At 44.6% G+C, this 24,935-nt stretch overlaps 2 protein-coding genes across 3 annotated transcripts in view; one reads left to right on the forward strand and one right to left on the reverse strand.

Moving 5' to 3' along the window:
- The first annotated feature begins 15 nt into the window (after positions 1-15).
- Positions 16-20,542, forward strand: LOC8024592 (vesicle transport through interaction with t-SNAREs homolog 1A). The gene is made up of 7 exons (XM_002406297.5): positions 16-152; positions 241-299; positions 361-471; positions 555-641; positions 6,099-6,183; positions 9,544-9,614; positions 19,036-20,542. Exons 1-7 carry the CDS (start codon positions 59-61, stop codon positions 19,192-19,194), a joined length of 666 nt encoding a protein of 221 aa, XP_002406341.3. The 5' UTR covers positions 16-58; the 3' UTR covers positions 19,195-20,542.
- LOC8024587 (transcription factor 7-like 2) overlaps positions 20,312-24,935 on the reverse strand; it is a 261,937-nt gene continuing 257,313 nt past the window's right edge. For both annotated transcript variants that reach the window (XM_042292561.1, XM_042292562.1), the window contains one exon: positions 20,312-23,204. In XM_042292561.1, the coding sequence (XP_042148495.1) occupies positions 22,829-23,204 (376 nt within the window). In that variant the 3' untranslated portion in view covers positions 20,312-22,828. The remainder of the gene's footprint in view (positions 23,205-24,935) is intronic.

Below are 24,935 nucleotides of genomic sequence, written 5' to 3' on the forward strand. Positions count from 1 at the left end.
AACGGAAATGACGGCAATCGCGATGAATGATGGGAAGACATGATACTACTGTTTAAAGATGGCGACGTTGATGGAGGCTTTTGAGCAACAATATGCGGCTTTGACCGCCGAAATAACGTCTAAATCCGGACGGATACCGAATTTACATGCAGGTAAGCGTCGCTTAGAGGCTTTGTTCTCAGTTTTATCACACTGTCAATAGCATTGACGTGTGGTGGTAACTCCAAATCGACGTTCCAGCTGACAAGTCTGCGATGGTCGCCGAGGTCGAAAGACATCTGGAGGAAGCCAACGAACTCGTAAGATCGAGTGGTAAATTATCTTGCCATGTGTCCCTGCTAACACTTGGACCCCTTCCAGCTGGAGCAAATGGAGCTTGAAGTTCGTAGCCTTCCTGCACCAACGCGACCAAAATACCAGAACCGAGTCAAGAGTTACCAATCTGAGCTTATTCAGTTGCGAAAGGAATTCGTAAGTTCTTCGACGATTTACGTCTTTAATTCAAAATAAAGGAAGCAGTATTGTGGGAATTAAATGCTAATTCCTACCAACAGCAAAGGGCGAAGATTGAGTACAGCGACGAAGTCCGATCACGGGAGGAGCTGTTCGCCAACGACGACGGTTACGTCAACGACGACCAGGTATTGTTAAAAATCGATGGGTGTTGGAATAGACCGCATAAATAGATTTGTGAACTTATTGAGTTGAGATCTTCTACAAAGGTGGCCGAAAAACGTACGCTAAAAAAAAAATCACTAAACAAACTTGTCCGAGTAAAAAGTTAGAAGTCAAAAACTTCCAATCTCTACCTACGGCGTCCATCTGCTAACGAAAGCATGACCACCGAGACTCTTGGGGCGCAAAGCACTTCTCCGGCCCTTCCGAACGCTGGTTTTCCCAGCAGACGGAGCATATAGCACAGCTTCTCAAAGCTACGTAAGATACGGAGCTGTTTGTGATGCTGATACGAGCGTCATGAATGACGACGATGACAGGAAGCTATGCGGAGCGCAAGTTGGTCTGCTTCTTGCACAGGGGTTGCGATGATGTCAAAACGCCGAGCTCTTATTGGCTGATTGAAAATAAATAGTGGGTAGACCTCAAGACAGCTGGCATTGAGATCTACCCACTATCCTTCCAATCAAAGCAAATCTGAACTGAGCGCCGTTCTGTTGTCACCGCAACCCCGTGCGCAAGAAGCAAATGACATGCGGCACTATGCTTCAAGCTCTGGACATGAATGCTTTGTGGGTGACAGCCGTATACTTTGACTGGGCCATTTTCTGCAGCCCTCTGCCTTCATCTAAGTGAGTGACCGCACCACCAGATTGACCAGACTGCCAGGGCATTACCATCTAAAACTTTAATTGAACAGCTCACAAGGTCACCTCATCTCGTTGGCTGACTCGCCGCAACCGTCCCCAACCGTCCTTTAACTTCCAAGACTCGGGCAGCACGACGATTGGAAGAACACGTCATCCTCATCTTTTATATTATATCGTCACATAATCACCATCACCTACATGCGGCACTGCGGGTCTTCATGGTACAGGTTGTTTTTCTTCTGCAGTTCTGCAGCTTTCCTGAGCCAATAAAAAGCATTATTAATATTATTATTATCTCAAACGTTAAATGTCTGCACACAGTATGAAGCTTGTAATTTCATTAACACCGCAAAGGCTGAGGCTCACAAGCGTGTTTATATATATATATATATATGCACAGTCGCCAACCGATTTTTTGGACTTTGCAGGGACCGAAAAGACGTCGAAATAATAGAGTAGTTTGAAAAATCGGCAGATTAAAAACCTTGCCTTTATTACGTCTAAGCGGGCTTAAAAAATCCATCAATAGTGCCTTGCTTCAGATTACGCCTCCACTTACATTCAGCCTTTTCCTATTAGATTGAGAATCACTGCCTCCTTTTCTAGCGGTATGGTCAAGTACTTTGTGCGCTTAGCAACTCTTCGCAGTGGCGGAAGAACAGATGGGGCCAGCATAGTTTTAACAATATTCACCGAGGCAAGATGAGAGAAGCAAGTCCGCAACTGCAGAATGGCGAATGAACAAAGCAAAATGGTAACAATGATGATAATGACGTGCAGCTAGAGAAAAAAAGCCGTAGCATAGCGTCACTTAGCAGTAGGACCTACCTGTACTCAAGTAGCCCTACCAAACCAAGCCAATCCATGTGTGGCCAACATAAAATCTAAAATGGCGGCTTCTCGTTGATGCTCCCAACTGATCGCTTGCGATGATTTTGTCCAAAAAAGCGGTGTGAAAAGCGCAAGTCACTGGGCTGTTTCTGTCTATGATTGGTCCAGCGATGATAGAACATGTACGTAAACCTGAGGAATACCATGACTGTGTGCTTTTGATACTACCTGATTGGTCCCATCAAGTCGTAGCGTCGCCTGCATCTGGACTAAAAGTGAAACTAAATATAGCGAGTAGGCCCTGATTAACAGTAGACAGCAAAAGAGAATGTGGCACAAAATTCCACTGTGGCGATAGGGTCGAAGCTACGAACGCCCTGCCAATAGCAAAGTCATGGTGAGATGGCGTCCCAGAAACACTCGAAAGAAACACAAAAAAGGACAGAACATAAAGGATGGGTAAAATTAAACATAAAAAGGTATCACAAAAGAAACAATGTAATTTGAAGTCCCAAGCAAATGAATAACGAGACCAAAGAACCCCCTTACCCCGTATTCAGTAAAGCGACCTGCAAGGGAACAATGATCATGACATTTTGCCTGCTCGGACTCACAAAGAAAACTGGTATTTTTGGGTCAGAAATCATGTTGAGACTCGTTATCGACTCGCCACTATTTTTTGTCCAAAGTGATTGGGCGTGCAGTTCTTCCAGAAACAATCAGGCTTGCATTTATTCCATATCCTTCCCGGTTTTCAAAGAGAAAACACTAGGATACCTTGAAAGTAATGTCTGTTGTAGTGAGAAGCGACGACTATAATTCGGGCAGACGGGCGCCTTTTTTTATTTGGGGGGCTAGCCAAGCAAGCTCGATGATGGTGATTCCGATTCTGTACCGGTGCCACCGCTCTGCAGAAACAGCCTTGAGCCATTTCTTTTCTATATCTCAGTCTCTCCCGATGAATGCTTGTGCCAAGAATCTTGGTGGCCACAACAAAAGGCATCCGATCGGCGCAACAGCCGACAGATGGTGGATCGTGAGATTGCAGGTAGCTAGAGAGCCTGTATTGAAGAAAGGGTCCATCTCAGACCATGGGGAGCATTTGCAGTTTAATGGCAGACGCCTCCTGCGGATTTTGGAGGCAAGTGCACATGTGCTGCGTTTTCACGGAGTGAGGAGGAAATTAGGCGGAGACATGTGCAGACGATCAAGGCTTCTTTATCCACCTCCTCACAGCTCGTGTTGCAAATGTGGCCCACAAACCACGTGACCCTAATCGAGCTGTTGGAAACTGTCTTAATGTAGGCTCTCTACAGGCAGCTATAGAGCTTGTATTACAGAGAGTTTCCAAACGGCTTTATTCGGGTCATGGTTTATGGGCTGTGTTTGCAAGACGAGCCGCAAAGAGGTCACACAAGCGTCGATCGTTTGCAAACGTTTTAGCCTTTTTGCCTGCTTTCCTTCTCGCCCCGTGAAAATGCAGGGCATGCGCACTTGCGACCAAAATATGCAGGAGGCGTCCGCCATTAAATTGCAAAGGCCGAGGTTACGTCCACGCGTGGGGACGTAGCCAAGTCGGGAGGAGATAAGGCTCCATCCACGCAAAAGTTCACGTGACTTATAAGGACGTAATTTGTTTTTATATACATATTATGCTTTCTTATAAATAAATATAGGATATAAAAATAAAGGGTTACATTTTATTGTTGTTTTTAAAGTCAATATGTCACATGACCTTATAAATTCTTAGACAATTTATAAATTTTTTTACTGTTTTCTCAGACTAATAGCAAATATCATGCGCCATAAAAATATTATCAATCGATATCTTTATAGTTATGCTGTCCAGGAGTCGCACACACGTGTGGGCAACGTGCAGGCCATCCGTGCGTGTGCGTGCAGGCGTGCAGCTCGCATGTGCACGCACACATGGGCTAAGGCCCCCGGGGCCTTAGCCCATGTGTACGTCGCTGCCGAGGCGTGGTGGTGAGGCTGGTGAGGCTTCGTTGTGTGTGTGGTTGGCTTGGTTCAAGGCGTTCTAGTGTGAGCTTATGTGCATCGAAGGGGACAAGTGCGAGCCCACCTCTCCGTACGTTTTTGACTTGCGCGCATGCTTGCAATCTTACAAAAATTGTGAGAGAATGGAAAACATGCATTAGTCCCAGTAATAACAAGCATACTGAGAGCATGCAATCGAGAAAACTGGGTAAAAGATTTCAGAAACAGTTTTTCCATGACAAATAAAACAGTAGCCGATGCACAGATGCCACTTGTCCACGAGATCACCGATTAACACGAAGCCCTTCTTGCGCCAGAATTCCTGCAGGAGCCAGTTCATGTCTCTGTGCCGATCATTCAACACCTGTATCTCAGTACTCTGACTGCACTGACACTCCAATGAAGAAAACCTGTTCTTCTGCCTCAGAAGGACGGAAGAAAAGGCGATCTGCGTCGTCGGACCGCGTTCCAGGATCTGAGCGGCCAACCGACGGTATTTGTCAATATACGCGCTGGCACAAATGCTGGTGCATGTTTGTGCCAAAATCGAGCAGGGTGTCAGACACCTTGGAAAACAAAGCCTCGATCCTAATGCCACTAAACGCCCGCACTTCGACAGCCATTCGATGGGAAATACTGGGACAAATATTTCACCATCGAACCCCCGCAACCAAAACTCGAGGCATATCAGAAGCGCGACCGTTCTAATACACAAAGGGCCAAACTCCTTGACCAAGAAAACAAGAAAAAAAATAAAAGAAAAAAAATGCTTCAGCGAAAGTCAAATTTGCTTGCGGATGACCAGGCAGGAACAGCAGTCCGTGCACGGCAGGAATGCAAGGAGCAATGGCCTCCGAGCACATGGCAAAACAATGGGAGGCAAGATTGGAAGTTGGGACAGTTGGGAGGCAAGACCGTAGGTTGATTGCTGCGGGGACGGAGAGAAGAGGGGAGGAGAACTACCTTTGTCCACGCCGGAAGTGACGTAGTGCGTGGATGGAGCCTTATCTCCTCCCGACGTGGCCACATCCCCATGTGTGGACGTAGACACTCCCAATTGCAAAAAAAAGCTCCCCGCGGTTTGATGTGACAACTACGGGCAGCCACAAAGGGCGCTTCCCCTGGCAATAGCAGACAACGTTTCTGCACAAATTGTCACTGCAGGACTATTTTATTCTACCAATAAATCATGAAAATGAAGGCGTATCAAGAAAAACAAAACAGAGGTGTTGTCTTGTTTTTTTTCGACAATTATTTTTTACTACATGTCGTCGTATGCTTTGTACTCTCTGGTTGTTACCGCGTCTCTTTTTTCTGCCACTTTCACGTGTGCTGTTTTGGGTTGTAACTCATCTTCATGGTATGCTTAGCTTCCACCAAGCGAGTGAAGATTGCTCCTTGTACGATGAGTGCCAGAGGATGCGAAAGGTCCGCCGACGATCTAGGAAGGAGTTTCGGCGGCGACATCCGAGCTCCCTAATGATCCTCCTTTGGGTGAGGCACTGCAACGATGTCGGAAACCTCCAAAACCGACCATTGACATCGGTAATGTCATCACCGATGCCGACACCCAGAAATGCAGTATGTTGGGTCTTCTCCACCGACCCCCACCTGTCGACGTTGAGAGCACTGCTGACATCTGTCGGCTGTTGCGCCTATCAGGTGCCAATCTTTAGCGGACAGATGCCATAGGTAGGGATTTCAAGTTTTTGATTTCTAACTTTTTATTCGGGTAAGTTTGTTCTGTGAAATTTTGATACCCTTAATGCACTCTGTTTGGTCGCCTTTGTACAGAGCCCTGGCTCGATATGTTCAGGCACCGATTTATGCGGTCCCTTCAAGCACTCATCAATCCCTTTGCTTCACGCTGTAAATAAATGCTGCTACAAGCGAGCTTTTTTTCTTTTTCTTTTTTATTACCTTCTTTTTTTTTTTTTTGTGCAGAAGCAGCGGCTGTTGGATAACACGGAAAGAATGGAGAGGTCGACGAAACTTCTCAAAGGAGGTCACGGTCTTGTTTTAGAGACAGGTGAGTCTCCAAGTGTTGAACAACACCTACCACAGGAGGTCATCTATGTGAATACACCTAGCTTGTTGAGTGTGCTGAGAGTCATTTCGTTCACGCTATATGTGCTTGGGTCAACGGTATAATGCAGCTGAGAACTGTGGTTGGACTTTTCTGATAACTGAGGAAAGATTGAGCTTGTTGGATATATCTGGCCATTTCCTAATGTCAAGAGGAAACAAAAGGTTCTTCATCTCTGTAAGGAATGCCACCTGGAACCGAAGTACCCTTGCAGTTGACACCAGTACATTTCTGAGATGTGGATTGAACAAAGCGGGAACTACATTGTCAGTTGTCTTGCCGAAAAATACTCGCTGATACGCCATCTTTTTGTTTGAACTGTTTTTAATTGTTTTATGGACTTCCAGCTGCTGTGATTTGTAATGACATTAAAGGGTGGCGATGCAAATCTGTTCAAAAATTATAGACAAATTTCCTTATTGTCAAATTTTTCGAAAGGGCTGGAAAAAATAATACAACTAAGACTTGAGTTAAAAAACACTTTCCATTTCATTTCATTTATTGTTGCTCAAAGACATCGTTCAGGCGTATTACATGAGCGAGGATTCGGGAAAAAATCATACAAAAGCACAATGCGTATAAAACCTTGGGTTCAAAAACGATCAAACAAGAAAGGACAAGATCAGAGGGGCCCTCGATTGACTTATACCAGGGGTTGGCCAGGCTGACCCAGCCTAAGAGCCGCAAACAAAACCACGAAACTTCCAGGAGCTGCTTGGGGAGGGAACTTTTGTCCAGAGCAATAGACGCTCGAACTGCTTTCAATATATCTGAGTCAAAAGCAGCTCAATAGTACATAAGGAAGTAGTGGCACAAGACTACCAAACCGCAACCTGCTTTTCGATTTAAAACGCATCCTATTTTTCTTTTTGGGGAAGTGCTCGTGTGACTGGAGGGGGAGGCGGGGAAGTGGGGGGGGTAGGTAGGGGTAGGGGAGGGAGCCACGAGTCGCTTTTTAACACGCAAAGAGTACACGCAAATACGTATGCGGCTCGCGAGCCGCAGCTTGGCCACCCCTGACTTATACTGTCCCTACTTTCAACATGGCTTTACAAAAGAGAGGCCGACAGAAACAGCACTCCTAGAACAGAAAGGAGAAATCTTTAAATCTTTCGAGGATAAAGAGCTTATGCTTAGTGTGGACGTCTATTTTTCAAAGGCTTTCGACTTTACAAACAATACTGTTTAAAAAGTTTGAGTGCTGTGGAGTTCGCGGCACAGCACTTTAACTTTTCTAATCATATTTGCTATATGATATGCAATTTGTTAGTATAAATGATTATAATTCATCCACAAGTAAAATCGGGACCGGAGTCCCAGAGTGACGAGTGCTTGGACCACTGCTATTTTTAATATTTATAAATGATATTGAACAATGTTCACCAGAAGCCAAGTATGTTTTGTATGTGGATGATACTGTTCTTTTTATTAAAGTTCATACATCTTTTGAGATTGAGAGTAAGGCAAACGCTGCTCTTGCACACCTTCATTTATGGTCTCGAATAAATGGTTTAAAAATAAATATAGATAAAACAAAGTGTGTGCCCTTTAGACCATGAAATTGTCAAATCATCTTGCCTTTGAATATCATGCTTGGATCGTCCTAGGCGGAAATAGCAAAATCTGTAAAGATACTTGGTGTAATTTTTACTCATACACTTTCTTCAAGCCTACCTACATCTGGTACATATTCGCCAGAAAGTCTGTAGAGCTATTGGAATAATATGTAGAGGTCGTTATGAATTTCCAGTGTGAGCACAATTGCTTCTATATTTTATTCTCTGGTGTACACAAGCTATGCATACTGTCACCTGGTTTGGGGTCTAACAACAAAAATCTGACACAGTTGTTTTTAACACAGAAGAAGGCACTTTGTGTTGTAGCAAACATTCCATACTTGAAATCATCAGGAGAACTTTTTGAACTGTGTAAAGTTATGCCACTCTTTCTCTTACACAATTGTCGCTTGATAGGTCTGTACGTAATGGCACTACAACCAAATGACCACTTCTTTTTTTCTGTATTATTGTGTTTGGTGAGAACAAGCCCAGGGTATGCAACTTGACATGGCGAGAGTTGGTGTGTTAGTACCATGCTCACAAATTATGGTTTGGTATCTTTAATACTTTGCGATCCCTTCTAAATGAGCTTCAAAATAGAAATGTTGATGTTACTACATTATTGAGATTTATGTTACGCAGCGTAATGAGTGACGCTGCATGATCCTGTTGTAAGCTGTTGACTTGTCCTCTGATAATTTGTTTTTCCGTCATCTTTTGTCATTGCATTAGTTGCTCGTATTGACTTTTTAATAAGTATGCTCTATAAACGAGAAATAAAAGGAATATTTATTTATTATTTTATTTAAGTACTGAGCATATGCCCGTGCACTAGCTTGCTCGTTTTCTCTGCAGTGACATGCCCCTGCAATGACACTGCCGGCATCGAAGCATTAATCTCAAAGGAAAGCAGTTTGCCACTGGCGCCTTATTATCCTCATTTCATTTCTTAAGCTCTGCACTGGAGCAGCATCTATATCTTATGTGAGAACTGTCATGCTTTAACTACAAAGATGTCCACTATACTCCATTCACCCTTAAGCTGAGACTGCTGCCAAGGCTACAGGTGTCAGCTTGCCCATGCTCCTGACTTTGAACGTGCCTTTCTAGTGCGAGCATTCATTCTGTAAAACATTTCATTGACTGCAGTCTCAGGATGAACGAAGTACCCAGAGCCGCAGTGGCATACCATTTTTCATTTTTATTTTGCGGAACGTTACGCTGCCCTAACACAATCGTTGCTGGCGTCCCCATCTCAAAAGCAACACATGCATAAAGCAAAGTGCCTTTTGCAATTTTGATCTGGTCACAATATTCGGGTCTCTGTCACTGGAATTCCACATGCTTTTAGAGCGCAGCTCTTAGGTGCCCGTTTCCGGCTTGAGCGGCATCGCCGTAACCGTGAGGTCACGTGACCCCCCTCAGGTCAATTACTTCCGTGGCGGAGTACCAGGCAGGATGGGGAGGTGAGCAGGAGGGAGGAGGGGTATACCCTCCCCTTAGTACCCTTCCATCCTCCCCCTCAAGAGCTGCACTCTAATTCGGTGTTACAGGGAGTTGTAAGCGGCTTTCATTTTTTCATGACCCTCTGTTCTTGTGCTGGGCTCTTGAAACTGAGGGCATGCTTTAAGCAAGCTTGACATTGTCCTCTTTCATGGTTTTTTGCTGTTGTGGTATGTGAATTGCCGAGCAGAAAGCTCATGCAAGTCATCCCGAAACTCACACCGACGTTTATGTCTTTCAGAGAAAATTGGAGCAGCCATACTAAGTGATCTGAGTGCACAAAGGGAAACCATCAGCAGGGCAAGGGAAAAGGTATGTGCTGCCCTCCTCTTAATGGGTCCAAATTGCTTCGACACAGGCATTGACAGATCAATCAGATTTTGATGTTTCATGGATGGGGATGAGCAGGCTGAGAAAATTTACTTCATTTTGTAATGATACACACGAGGGACAGATGATGAACAACCACGCTAGTTCATTTGGGAACATAGAACCCATGTGGCAGAAAGATTGAAGGCCATTTCATCAGTGGCATCATTTTGCTTGTCCAGTGTATCAACTATGCTTTGGTTTTTACTGATATAAGTGACACAGATCGATTTATCTTTCATTGTCACTTCCAAAAGGATAAAATGTTTGATTTGGATACTATTTGGCTGGGAATAGGCTAATAAACCCTAGGTGTCCAGATTTAATCATTTTCCTCATAAGCATCACTCCTCTTTATTATCTTGACATTGTAGTCAAAGCATAGTCTGCTGCCTAAACATGAAGAACAACTCTGTTTACCACGGAAGTTTATTTACTTTGCAATTTGCAAATAAACAAATATGTTTGTTTTAATCTCAGTGGTGAGCAAACCACAGATGTATACAAACTTGTTTTTTTTTTCCTGTGCATATATATTGACATAAATTAAAGAGGCTGTGCACACTTGGTTTCCTGACTACACGAGTCTCACATTTACATTTGTAGAGTATGCATAAATGCATTTCTTGACCTTAGTCTATGCTTGCAAGTGTCTATGTCCTATGTCTGCAAATCTAAATGTTTCAATGAATCCTACGAGCACATTGAGATACTGCCTATTGGACAAAGAGTGGTTCAACATGGGCCAAACTCAAGGTCTGAATAAGCAGGATGGTGTGTGTTATAACATAGTGCGAAATACGACAGGCGTCAGCGGGGCCGCAGGCATGCTGCTTTATTGACACATAGTCAATCAACAGGTTACTAGAGCAGGAACGAAGTGAACAAACAGAAGGCGGTGCTCTGGGTTATCAAAGCACAGCGATAACACACAGGCACGCATGTGCACAAACAATCGAGTATTGTAATAGGACAGCGCAGTAAGCCGACAAAACTTTCCTCCCCTTTTTAGTGTACAACCCAGTTACACAATTATAAGCAGTTGCAAAGCACACAGAGATGCTATTAACGAGAACACAATCATTATACAATTACTTTTGTAGTCAGTGATACGTCAGTCTATCGTGTGGACGTCGTGCGGCGGAAATCGCACAAGAAATTCAAATTCGGCATTTGGAAATTGTTTTTTTACTTCACAAATACAGAATTCCTAATTAATGTCCAGGCATCGTTTTACCCCGTTTCTGATAATAAAAAAAAATTATTTTGACGTTTCAGTGCCCCTTGAAGTACCATGTCAGTGCAGAAAAGCTTCTTGCAACACTCAGAACTCTCTTTTACCTTCTTGCGACCACTCCCGTGCACTCTCTTTTCTTTGTAATCTGTGCATAGGTTCTAGTGCTTTCGACATGGCTTCAGTTTTTTTTTCTTCGGCTGCAGTCTTTTGCTGCTTATCTCATGCCCGAGATATCTGACCCTGCTTTGAAAAAACTTGCACTTTCCAGAATCAACTCGAATTCCGTGCTTCATAGCCGTTCTAAACACACTCGGTGTTCTTTTCACACTCCTCTTGTGTTCTACCAGAGATTAGAACATCATCAAGGTAACAAGCGGTACTTGGAATTCCTCGAAGGATTTTGTCCATAACCGACCGAAATAAAGCAGGTGCGCTCGTCACCCTGTAGAGAAGTCGTTCTAATTGAAACAATTCGAGGTGTGTATTCACTGTTAGAGCCTGTTGAAAATGCACTTTGAGCTTTAGTTGCATGTAGACTTTCGACAAGTCAAGGGCAGTGAAGACTTCCCCACCCGCCACTGCCGCAAAAATATCTTCAGAGAGAGGTAGCAGATAGTCATCTTCCTTCGGATGCTGGTTTACCGTGACGCAATAATATCCACAGAGTCTCACGCTTTTATCTTTTATTGGAGCAACGGCTAAAGGCGTTGCCCAGTCACTGTGTTGTACTCGGTAGATTACCTTGTTTTCTTCCAACGTCTTTAACTCTTCTTCAACGCTTTCACGAAGAGCGTAAGGCACGGGCCTCGCTTTACAAAAGATAGGCTTGGCCGTGCTCTTGAGAAGCAAACTTCCCTTGAAGTCTTTGATTACGCTGACTCCCTTTTCAAACACATCACTGTATTTTTGTTTCAGTGACACTTCAGCATTGACCAAGTTTACTGGCAATATCTGCTGCCAGTTCAGATGCACTTTAAATGGCCAGTCACGGCCCAGCAGGTTTGGCGTGACTATGCCTTTTGCGTATTGCGCAATGATCAACGGCAAAGTGTGGTCTATTCTTTCAAGAGTTACTCGAATGTCAACACGTCCTTTCACAGTAATTAAGCTTCCGGCGTAGGCTTTTAACCTCACGTCTGTTTTCTCACAGTGCTTATTTCCAAACTTTAATTAAATTTGTTTTTGTTCATTATTGAAACGGCAGATCCTGCATCTATTTGCATTTCAACCTGCTTACCGTCAATCCTTCCAGTTCACAGAGTAAGGATTCGCCTTTGGCGTAGTATGAACCCTGAACTTTTCAATATCCTCAACAACTTGCTTTACTGCTGTTACAGTTTTGTCTTTAGTTTTGCTCACTTTCGCAATATGACCCACTTTCGAACATTTAAACATTAGCACTTGTTTTTGAAATGGGGACACTTCTTTGGGCCATGTGCTCTACCACATCTAGTGCACGCAACATAGGTTCTTGAAACAGGAAAGTTCTTCTTATCTTGCCTCTGTGCGCACTTTCGCTGCCAGTTGCCATCTCCCTTGACACTGGTACTGGCTGTCACTTCATTTGTGCACCGCACTTCCTCGCTTTGTTCTTGTGCAGCCTTCATTCTTAAGGCTGAGGCGTAGGCCTGGTCGAAGTTGAGGTCTTTGCCATCTCCCGTCTAAAGTAGCTTGCAGCGGATGGCGTCCCTCTCTAGTCCCACGATAAGACGGTCTCTTAGCACCTCTTCTGGAAATGTGCCAAAATCACACGTAGCTGCCAATTTTTTTTATTTCGACGATAAAGTCAATGATTTCACCTTGGCGTTGATCCCTTCAGTAGAACATGTATTGTTCCACCACCACTGAACGCTTGGGAGTGAAGGGCTTTAGAAGTATCGTCATGACATCATCGTAGCCTGCTTCAGCTGGCGTCTTCAGAAACAGCGAATTGCAAAGCTTGATGTGTGCGGCATCTCCAATAAGTGTGAGGAACACCCGCTGCTTGGTATCCTTCTCAGTCTTGTTTGTGTCTGCAGATGCTTCAAAGCGTTCTACGTAGATTTCGAAGTTGCCCTTTTCCGTAGAAAATTCCAGAAGGTGCTCGAAGACAGAACTGTTCTGCTTCGTACTCTGCTAGTCATTATCACTAGTGGATGCCTCAAACTTACCCATTTAGAGGTCCTTCGCAGATGCTGATCAATTTCCAAAAGTTTCTTCGTCGTTATCCACGTGCGTGGTACACGTCCAAACTGCATTGCAGTCCCACATCCTCGTTGCCATTGTTGTAATGTGGTGCAAAATACGACGGACGTCAGTTGGTTTGCGGGGCTTACTGCTTTATTGACAGCTAGCCAATCGTCAGGTTACAAGAGCTGGAATGAAGTGAACAAACAAGAGGGGTGCTCTTGTTTATCTAAGCAGAGCACAGCGATGACACGGAGCCGCACATGCACACGGACAATCAGATATCGTGGTGTGACAGTGCAGTACGCCGACACAACAGTGTCCTACCAAGTTGAAAAGAGGGATTTTTAAAGCACAACTATGCCATTTGCCTTTTGAAGAGAGGTGCCGACTTTCCCACGCCTCCTTAGTAGCAGTAGTGGTTCATTTGTTAGTGCAAGTAATGCTGGCGCCTCACCAAGACCACTGGTACCTCAAATGAAGTTGACTCATGTCATGCTGCAAGATATGGTCCACATTCCTTCCGAGAAGATTGTAGTAAAAGGTTTGGCTATTGGGGCTTGTTGCTTTCATCGCCATTCAATGACAAACTGTAGACAGGCGGAATGCTAGTGGTCAGGCATGTACACGAGTGGGGAGATTTCCGCAACCTTTCATGCAAAAACAAAATGCAATGTTGAGACTGCAGAGAAATCTCAGCTAAGTAACGTTATGGCGAACGAAGTGGAAGCTTCATTCGCCATAAGGTTACAAGAGTGCTCAGCAAAGCCGCGTGGGCGAAGCTTGTGGCATACATCATTTAGCCTCAACCATCAGTATATGCCTGTTTTAACTTCTAAAACCATCGAAAAAATGTTTTACATTTTTGGGGAGCATCACTAAGGTACTTGCATGGGCATTTGAAGGACTGTCCACACGGGACTTGATTTCGTGATTCATGTCTTTCACGAGTTTTATTGGAAGGAAGTGTAGTCTGGGGGGCCTGCCTACTTTGGAACTATTTCTGATGGATGTGGTGAGCGGGCGTCTTCTCGTGCCCTTAGAAGCGCTTGACTGTCAGCCAAGCGCTCTGCCGCTGGTTTGCCCCAAACCTACCGAAAACAAGAAATGAAGAGACGATGGCAAGGAGGTGCCCCCCCATGCTTCCAGCTACTGACTGAGGTCACTTCTTGAAGGTTGTGCTGTTGCGCACCAAGCAGTATGGTTGATGTCCTCACTGAAATCATAAGTGCGCATTGAAGTGGACATGGTCCTCTAAAAGCGGACACAATGTTTTGTCACGTACGACGGAAGTCGTATTCAGTGTGGTTAAAGGGGAACTAAAGGGGATTTTGGGATTTACTCTTACGGCGTGAACTGAATCTACACACCCCAAGCATCTTAAAAAACTGAAAATTGTTATCTCACTTGTCCTCTGTTCTACTAATGCGACCAAAACGACACCCCTTTTCTGAGATATCTCAGAAAAAGGACGTGTCACAGTGTTTTTTTGCGCTTTTAGTAGACAAAAAGCTTCGCGGGGTTGTAATTTTGAAGATTTTGCGGTGCTTAGGACACATAGATTGAGTTTGTGTGATGAAAAGAGGCTCTCAAAATCCACTTTGGTGCACTTTAAGATCAGATACTTGTTATTTTTTTAAAGACACATGTCTCAAACGCAAACAGCATTTGAAGAGTACTTCATACTGCATACAAACTACGATGTGCAAAACTTACTTTTTGTTGAAAAGACAAGTCTAAGTGTGAAGTCAAACAAAAAGTTCTTGTATGTAGGTTTGTTGTCCTGCAGACAAAAAGCCACATAATTACCTCTAAATGTATTGATTGAACAGCTACCACGGCTACAAACTCCTCTTCAATCCTATAGCTTATTTTGTGTTTTGTTCCTACATTTTAGTTAAAATAAATACATTTTATTTTCAGTGGGTGCTTCTTTGTTTCTGAACAATTAATGTGAAGTCAACCCAGAAACTCAAGCTACCTTATCAAGGCTTACGCTTTCGTTTTTAGCAACCAAAGGGTTTTAGACTTTATAAAAACTGTTGCTATTGTGAAAAGCACTAGTAAATGTAATGAAGTTGTCTTCTTGTACATTTGTTATCAATATTTGTTTTTAAAATTGGGTTTCTTTAAAGTTGGCAGGTATGCATGTGCACTGAGAATTGAATATTCATTGTTTTCTAGCTTCAAAGTTGATTTGCATGCATTTAATTTCCTTTATTTACCCTTTTGTATCAGTAATCATCCAATACCCCCCCTTTCACCCCCCCAGTAAATGGGATCCCCGCATCAGTTCTGTCGATAGAGACGGGGTCCCGAAATATCAGTGGTTTGGAACCACTGCCCTAGACATTATACATTTTTCTAGAAGTATTTGGAACCACTGTCCTAGACATTACACAATATTCTGGAAGTAAGTCCCCTGTCGGACGGATTGCTCAGGTTCCTTTAGTAGAAAGGACAATCTCCGCAAAGGAGGAGGATTTTGTGCCACATGGCAGCAAAAAGGCTCCTTTCCCTAAAGCATACTTTTTGGAAAGGAAGTTCACTAGCATCCTTTAGTACAAAGCAAGTACTCTCGACAGTCGCTAACTAGTCACTGGATCTGGGAAAGTAGTGCCTTGCCTTCCCACTCGCTAGCCGGACACAGACGAATACCAACATACAGACAACAAAACCTCTCAAGGTGATTGGCATATCACTGTCGGTTGCCATGGTGATCGCCATTTTGGACCCTTTCAAAGCTTCGAACCTTCAAAAAAGTCGTTAAAACCAGTCGCACCATGATCTCTATGGAGCGTCATCGTACTGAAAGCTTTCCTCGGCCAATAGGAGCATCTTTGGAACCATGCATGCAATAAACTTATCACTCATGCTTAGTGCCCCAGATCTCTTATGATTATGTTGATCTTGCGTGTTTCAAGATAGTGAAATTACTTTTCAATGCCTCCAAGCACCGACATTGCATGGGTGGCGGTACGAAGATGTACGGCATCACACACGGCGTCGGTGCTTGGAGGCATTGAAAAATAAGTTTGCTCTCTTGGAAAGGCAGTGGCACTACTTTCCCAGATCCAGTGACTTTAGCGCTAACGGCAGTGGGCGCGAGCTGGGACATCTCTCAGCGAGAAAAAATGGGTTTTTCAAGCGTTGGCTGAGGGCATTGTACCAATGAGAGGCTTTCGTTGCCAATTAGAATCTTAACTGTGTCGGAGATGATCCGAGTTTTCTTCCTCCCCAGGCTTAGATTCACCAACTTGCCTGCACGCTCACTCTTCTTTCAAGTACTGCTGGTATAAAGCATTGAACTCGGGCATAAATAATGCTCACACTTTACCCTATGGAAAGATACATTTTAATTTAGCACTGTCGATTTAGCATAGTCTCATGGTTGCCAATGTCTGGATGTGGTACAAAAGCTTTTTGCGAATGTTTTTATTTAAATTATTTCCGATAAAAAGGATTTTTTTCGTAAAATAAACATTAAGTAGCAATGTTTTACGCGATTATAAAATTTAGAATAATCTTAGTTTCTTTTTCAACTCCGCGTGACCAGTCCCAAAGCAATCACTATCAGTGGTAAATAGTATTTTGCCGGTCGTGTGACAGCAGCTCCTTTAGCAGAATGGATATTTATTTAATAGGAGCTTTACTAGAGCGTCTTCTGACAGGGGTACAACTGCAAGACAACTTACTTGTTGGAGGCAACTGCAACTTGATAAATTTGAAAATGTTTAAACCGCATTTGTAACTTCCAACTAAATTTCAATTTATGTGTAACTGTAGCTCAGTTATTTTCGTGACTTTTTGCAACTTGTTCCAAGCTTTGCATATAGCAACTCGTGTTTACAAACAAACTGGAGCGCCCCTAGCAGCATGCCACCGGCACCGTGTATGCGCGATGGGGTGTGGGCAAGAAGCGTCATGTCCTGCATCAACAAACCATTAGAATGTGATGTCGGCGCGAGTCCCCGTGCTCTTTTTCACATTGGAATTGTTGATATTGCGTAACGTCAGACTAATTTAGTGGCCTGAGCGAAACTAACATGGGTCGTTACTTTTCAGAACTTAGTGTAAATAGTATGGATAATAATATGTGTAATGTTGCGTAAATAATATGCATAGTAATGCTATGTGGCGATTGATTCCACTTGAACGCCGCATAATGGATGCTAAAGCCCGATTCACACAATGAAATTCTGCTCGCTGTTTTCAGTCGCGACGTCGCTCAGGCTGCAAAGACGTGGACAGTAGCTGCTATGCTCAACGTCTATACTAAAAATCGCAAGCAAGATTGGACCAAGTGAATCAGGCATAACTAGTCGGTGATGGCCACTGGTAACAATGGTCAACATCTCCCTGTATCTACTGTTCAGACCGAACCCACTTACCCCAAACGACCTTCAAACTTAAAAATCTTTTGAGGCCTGCACTTCTTATCGCAGCGATTGGTCTACTGGCCGCTGTCGTTTGAACGAGCAGACAGACAGTTTAAACAAGTTTGAAAGAGCAGACGACAGTTTGAACAATCAGGCGGCCATTCGAAGGTGAAGATGCACTGAACGTTGTCCGCGGGTGCGGTCCAGACGACTTGACAGTTTTCCTGCATTCATGTTGGAACAAAAGAGATACACCTGGCGACCGCAAGTGTATCCGTAAATTCAACCGAAAGTGCTTCCTGCACAAGCAATCGTGGTCCGTCCGATGGCGTCTGGTTTCTCTTTTCACGGCGCCTATCCATGTTCTCAGACGAAGTGAGCAAGCAGAAAACGCGAGAGCTGGTCTTCGAAGCTCTCCCGGCTCTTTTGGTACAGCCCCAGTCACAATATTTTAATGAGAATGCAGGTTTTTTTTTTTTGGGGGGGGGGGGGGGGGGGGGGGTCTTGTTTCTTCCAAAACAACGGAGGAATGCCCACCTTGCATGGTGACTTCTGCCCAAAGCCCCAGAGCAGAAGTGCGCCCGACGTGCCATCACTGTGGCATGACGTAACAGAGTTGAGTTGGTGTATATTTTGGAAGAGGCGAGTATGGGGGGGGGCAACCTTTCCCCCAACCCACTACAACTCGATTGTGGTTCCCATTTTGCTGGGAGCACCCTGACGAGTGGTGCTTTTCACCGGTGGAGGGTTCTCAAAGCAGCTACTGACCAACATGATGGTAGCTGGCAGCAAACGAGCAACAGCGACGTAAAGAGCTAAAGTGCCGAGCCGCTAGCTGCTGGGCCGCACTTTCACTGCCATCAATTTTCTGCATCTCCCGGTGAAGTAGCCGTGACCAAGCACGGCAATCTACAGCGTGTAAACCAATGCTTTTAAGGCGATTTAGACAACCCGCAAAAATTGGCTTCTCAGCGTATTGCACTGCAATTGACTACAGAGGTGTAAGCAGGTGATGGAAGTGTACAGGAAAAACTCGAGGAATTAATTAACCTCGCTTAAAAGAAGAAAAAACCTGTTCTAGGCAATCTGTGCCGCCACTTCGCAGACGCGCACATAGTGAGAAGTGCTGCCGACAGACAGCACACACTGCGCCTGGGGAGAGCTGGCCGATTCGGTTTTTGCGGGATCGTCTACCACCACAAGTTGAATCGACTGGCGCTTATTCCTTGATTTTTTCATTCATGTTTTTTCTTTCAAGTTTTAGTGTGTTTTTTTCAAGTAATTTCCTTTTAAGTTGTTTTTTTCTGAAGTTTTCCCATCAGTTTTAATTTTTCGAGTTCATTCCTATATTTTTTTGGTGTAAACTTCCACCACCTGCTTTCACCACTGTAGTAATTGAAACGCAAAGTGTTGGTTTACACGCTGTAGAAGGAGCCAGTAGCACGAACAAAACAAGTGGAGAGCGGCCATACAGGTGGACGATCAAATGTGGATGTCAACAGACTGTTCAAACAAAAACAAATCGCAGTGCAGAAAGAAAAAAATAAAATAAAGGCCTCACACTTATCTTTTTTTTCTGCAGGTGAAGGAAACAGACCACGACATTGGGAAGAGTTCTACCGTCCTGTCGGGAATGATGCGACGTGCGATGCAGAACCGGGCCATCCTCTATGTGGTTGCAGCTCTAGTCTTTGTCACTGTCGTGTTCAGCATCTATTACAGCGTCCGTAGGCACGTGTGACCGAAGCAGACGTGCCCGTCTTCTGGGACGCTAGCTCTTCCTGTGGCTGCTGTGAAACATGCATTTCAGAGCGCGAGCACAGACAGGTCTTGCTTATCTTCTGGCAATAGAGGGCTCACCATGTGCTTTTCGAAAAGGGTCCCTCGATAGACATCAAAATTAAACCACGTTCCATGACGTGCCATTTTGAATGCGTACTATGTGCAGCCCCGGCCGCCAGCCAACGACCGTCGCACAGCCCCCGAACAAACAGAAGGACCGAAGTTTACAACTCGAGAGGGTATGCTCGGTTCGTCCGTCGAGAGGCTTGCGCCCGGAGCCTTGCGGACGATGCATGTTTTACGGCAGCCGACTTCATTCCAAAGCTCCACGTTTTTAACCTATATGTATGTATATTGTGTATGCCATTCTGGTATGTATTATAATATGGTGCATTTCTCTCTAGAACCAAGACAGTGGACGGTTTTGCAACCGTGTTCTATCTAACCCTACGCTCATTGGGGGCTGTCTATAGTCGACGAGGGCAGTCCCTCTTTGTGAATAATAGTGTATTTTGAAGCTTGGGTCCTAAGAAGACCATAGTTTGTAACCGCATAATTTAAAAAAAAAAAAAAAAATTTGCAAACTGGAAGCGGTTGTGAAAACTTATACTGAAATTATATTCCTGAAAAGTATTACGCCTAAAAATATAACATTGCTTTTGGTATTGAATAATTTATTTCGGCTTGTGTCATAGTGAAGGATTCTATTTTTTTGTTGTTTATCACATATGCAGTGAGCAATTGAGATGAAACTGTTATTTGTCTAACAAAGGAATAATTCTGGAGGTATTAGAATATTGCTGGTTTTGTTTTCAGTTCTCTTGATTCACATCATGTGTTCTAGCTCCGAAATTACGTGTGCTGCCTGGAGTGTACAAAACAACTTAATGTTGCCCACAATATTTTATACCTATGGCGCCACAATTGCACCTGCATGTGGAAACACTCTTTGTGAATGTAGCATAGTTTTCTTTCACACAATATTTTTAAACAATGTAGGTGGAAGCTGCTTGCGAGTTTCCATTGTCAACAGAAAAACAGCTTTGGAGACGTTTGAAGAATGAAGCCCATTCAGCTCATTTTGTTTCCTCGTAACAGCACTTCTTTAATCATGCCCTTGTCAGGCAAAAGAGATGCGAGAATTTTTCTTCGAAAAACTCCTCTTTGCTTTTCATTGTTCCAATTCTTTAAAAGCTGCTCACAGTACAGGTCAAAACAATTTGTTGAGTTGAAACAAACACACGGAAATGAAATGGACACATAGAAATTTCTCAAATAAAATACTGCAAGATGTGTGATGATGACAACATGTGCGAACTCTTCCTTTTTCTCATTCATCACGCATTGCACACAACCTCAAAAATCCAAAGCACACTTCAGTTTCTTTCTGTTCAGAAAACAACAAAAAAGAAAGAAAACTGTTTTTAAAAAAATGTTGCACACATTTTGTTGCAAAGGATGCATTGCACATATTGAAATTAACATAATGCACTTCCTATCATAGCGAACTATACCACAAAAGAAAAGTATAACTTTAAATATTCTACAAGATACTTTCCGCTTCCGGTCATCAGTGTTTTTGATTTTCAAGTCCTCTCTGAAGGCAAAATGAAAAAAATTGAAACAAAGGTTGCAAATCTCCCAGCATTTCCAGAACTACACTGCTAGCTGCAAATGCCAACAAAAAAAAAACAAAAACGGAAGAGCATTTAAAAAAAAAGTAACAAATCACAGCAGTCTAGTCAAAACGAAGAGTGTAAAATGCCTTCAATTGGATCCCGTTTGGCAAGTCCACATACAAACAAAGGTAGTTGCACAAAAGCTGTCCGTTCGTTTCAGCAGGCTTTAAATATCTAAATATGGCACGAGTTGTGCACTCCTCCGGTGAGGCTCTATTTTCATGCGATTTGCCTGAGCTTGGAATTGCCGTCGTGAGTATCTCTCAGATTAATTGTGAGCTTGAAAAGCCTGCGCAGGTCTTGCAAGCACCCAAATTTGCAAGCATACTCTTGCGAACCATCAATGTGTGTTGGCTTCCAAACTTTTGATCACATAAAAATAACTAAAAAGTTGTAAAAAAACAAACAAACATTTGCATAATTTTTTTTTGGTTAAAATGGCAGAGTATTTTTTTTTTTTAGTTGGCAAGTCCTGAATGTTCTACCTGAACGAAACTTTCTCACGCGCCATCCCGGTGCACCAACACAGATTCGTGCATCAACCAATTTTCTTTTTTCACCGATAAACACGAAAAAAAAGTGTGACACCTGAGCCACGTGCTTTTGCACACATAAATTAAGACCTCCACATTGAATGATGCTCTAAAAGACGAATGAGAGACAAAAGCATAAAAAGGAAGATCACAACGCAAATTTTTCTAAAGGACACGAGAAAAATGCCACTGCTCTCGCAATAAAAATTGGCAGGAGGACCGCGATTGCCCGCAGTCTTGAAACAAGTATTTTTTTTTTTTTTGGTACTACAATGCAAAGGATGCACCTTTTGTTCTTAACCCCTTTCATTCGCAACTCCCCGCGCTCGCCTCACGATTGAGATCAAAAACAAGTGGAAAGGTGACTGTGGGCCATGAGTTTGGCAAGGGAAACAACAGGCCTGTTCCTGACAGTCTCATAGCTGACTCCGCTGCCTGAATACAATTCGAACTTTGCTTCCAAAAGGGGGACAGAAGTATGTACAGGTCCCAGCACAAAGTTGTCGCTCTCAGCGACTGCACATGCACATCAAACGATGCCCAGAACCTGTTGGCACATGGCAAACGGAACCGTGCACAAAGTAACGCTTGGAGAAAAAAAAAGTACAGGCAAATGAAACACGGGTGCAATGTCGATCACTGTACAGGCGGAGAGTTTGTCCTGCTCCCAGTCTTGTGCTGGTCGGCCGACCACTATGTACAGAGATGTGGGTTCAAAATGGAAAGTTTTCCTTTGCGGAACGGGCGCGTGGCAGCGGTGGCAAGGGGTGCTTAGGACCCTGTGTTCAACACGTAAAAAACTCTCTTCGTGCTGCACAAAAAAAATATTCGGACCAATTAAAAAATACGAACCAATTAAAATTAGAAATAGATAACATCTTTTTATAATTATTATCTACAGTTTTTTCTCCTTCATCTTCACGTTACGGTCAACAAACGCCCGAAGAGGTTGAGGGGCCTCGGGCTCCACGCTAAAGGGACGGGGGTGTACTTCCCCAGATTTCGAAAAACAACTTATTGCCGTGCAACGGTAGTCTGAAAAATAGAATACTCCCATGCCGCCGCTCGCGGACCGGGGTCTTCGCCACTCCTTGCCACGCTCCCTTCTGCACCCGAATGCCGCCGCACTCGCCACCGTCCCAAGCCGGTGAATGCTCGTCACTTTCCAGAGCAGCGGTTCACAACGAAAGAAGATGGTTTGGTAGGGGCTGACGAGGGAGCGCACAGACGAAGGGCACGGCGGTGAACCGCGTTCCAACAGAACGCACGCTGACGAACCGCATTCCAACGAAGACCGAGCCGCCGAGCCCCACTTTGACGAAAACCGCGCCGCTCCGGGAGCACGTGCGCCTTTGTGTCCGTCGCGTCCCCTTGGGCTTGGCTATGTGACCGTGAGCAAAGGCGGCGCCGTGGTGGTGGTGGAAGAGTCCGTGGAGGGCGGCGTGAGGATGTCGACGGTGTCGTCGGGCTCCCGCTTGACGAGCGCCTGTCCCGTGAGGTGGTGCACGCTCAGCGGGTGGTACTTGTTGAGGCTGCAGTAGTCGGGCCTCCGGGGAGGGGGCCCCGGGCTGGGCTCGGGCGTGCCCAGGCTGGTGCAGGGACTGCCCTCACTCGTGGTTGTGGTGGTGGTGGTGTCGCCACCCCCGTGGCTAGTGTGCGACTCCGGCGTAGGGGCCTCCACCGATCCGATGTTGTCCTCACTCTCGTTGGCGTTGCCGTCCAGGCCATCCTGGTAGCGGATGCACTTCTTCTTCCGCCTGTGGGCAAGCATACACATTAGGAATGAGTAAATTGGTTGCCTAGAGTAGCGAACGTTAGTGCGAGCACCAATACATGGCTTGAACTGACGTCACATTGCATACTTTTTACCACCATGTAAAAGGAGAAGAGGGAAGCTCTCCTCCTACATGGGTTAATCTTCCATAATCTTTTGGGAGGAGAATAGTGACGTCTGTGCAAATCCGGGAGGCACGAAAGAGGGTCCTGCTAAGAAAGGAGCTCCTTCTTTCCTTCTTCTCTGGTGGCCATCGGAGCACTCTTTGAATGACGTCGCGTGCAAGCCATGTATTGATGAAAGAATACACGGACTTCGGGTGGAGTGAAACTTGTGCCCTCGAGGCAACTCGGGGTGTGTAGCGAATTACTATTTTGAAATCCCGTGACTTTTCCAGGTTTTCCCTGACAATTTCAGGTGAAATTCCCTGACCACTGTAGAGGCAGTTAAGTATATAAGACCATTACAACACAAGGCATTGAGCATTCAGCACTGAGAGGATCATTTTGCACGGGCTTAATCCAACTTGCATGGGAGCACTTTCTTGCCGCCGACGTTGTCAACGAAGAGGTCACTTCCGGAAACACAATGAAAACACGACGCTCAACCACACACGTCATAACCAAACGGTAGCATGGCCGCCAGATGCACACTTTTGGCTTAAGGCTTGGATTAAATTGGGGTCTGCGACTTTCCCATTTGTTATTAAATCTTGTAACTCTAAGTGAATCTAGCCTGGTGTCGCGCCTCCAATATAATCCAATCCAAGGCTTAGACTGGATTTATTGACTTTTCCTTTTGCATTGGGTAGCATACTCTACATCAAGTGAGCAGAGCCCGCGCTCCGCTCTAAGCAGAATGGATATTTTTCTGCCCCCAAGTCGTCAAGTTTTTGCTCAGGGAACTCGATGGCGTTTCCGGCTCATTTTCCCTGACAGGGCTCGCTTTTTGACAATATCCCTGACAATTCCCCGATTTTTACCGGTAATTAAAATTTCCCTGACAATTCCCGGTTTTCCCGGTCGCTGGACGCCCTGCAACTGGTCTGCGAGTGAAAAAAATCCACTTCTTTGAGAGCAGGCAGATTTCTTTCGGCCTGCGCACCAATTGTCCAGAGCAGCGGTTCTCTGCCACTGAGGTTTCGACCCCTTTAAGTGATAGGGACCCCATCCACTGGAGGGGAGGAGGGTTACTAGATGATCACAACGACAAGTTAACTGTGAAGCCACTTTGAAGTTCTGAAACAGGATCCAACCCTACCATAACTTCCTTTAAAAGCCTGTCAGAACCCAAAAAAAGCAGTCACGGGGAAAGGCAGAGGAGAGGCGGACAAAGGATTCCCAAAGTGTCCTGGGGGGATCTCTTGGTGGCGCCACCACAGCGTAAGCAATCAAATCCAAAAACACTCCTGTTTTTTTTGTTTATTTTTTTGAGAGGAGGAAGCTTACATTAGGGAGAGGAGAAAAAAAGCGAAAAAGAAAAATGAAATGCAAATGCGTTTTGGGGAGAGGCAGCAAGGTCAGCTGGCGCTGAATAGAGTTTGCCTCCTGGCTACACACGCGTTTGCCGTTCTGCCACTTCTCTTTCTCTTTTCTGGCGACCAGGTGCTCTATTGTTCCGTCAACAATCTGACGGGCTTTCCAGTATATAGGAGGATATGACCCTACCCACTCTGCACATATGGTTTGGTCTAGTACAGGGGTGGCCAAGCTGC

Source organism: Ixodes scapularis, unplaced genomic scaffold (assembly GCF_016920785.2).
Source record: "Ixodes scapularis isolate PalLabHiFi unplaced genomic scaffold, ASM1692078v2 PGA_scaffold3__209_contigs__length_174095766, whole genome shotgun sequence".
Taxonomy (NCBI): domain Eukaryota; kingdom Metazoa; phylum Arthropoda; class Arachnida; order Ixodida; family Ixodidae; genus Ixodes; species Ixodes scapularis.

Coding starts and splice junctions, on each gene's coding strand:
- LOC8024592 (XM_002406297.5), top strand. CDS start 59: ATGGCGACGTTGATGGAGGCTTTTGAGCAACAATATGCGGCTTTGACC. Junction 153..240: donor GATACCGAATTTACATGCAG/GTAAGCGTCGCT, acceptor TCGACGTTCCAG/CTGACAAGTCTGCGATGGTC. Junction 472..554: donor TTCAGTTGCGAAAGGAATTC/GTAAGTTCTTCG, acceptor TCCTACCAACAG/CAAAGGGCGAAGATTGAGTA.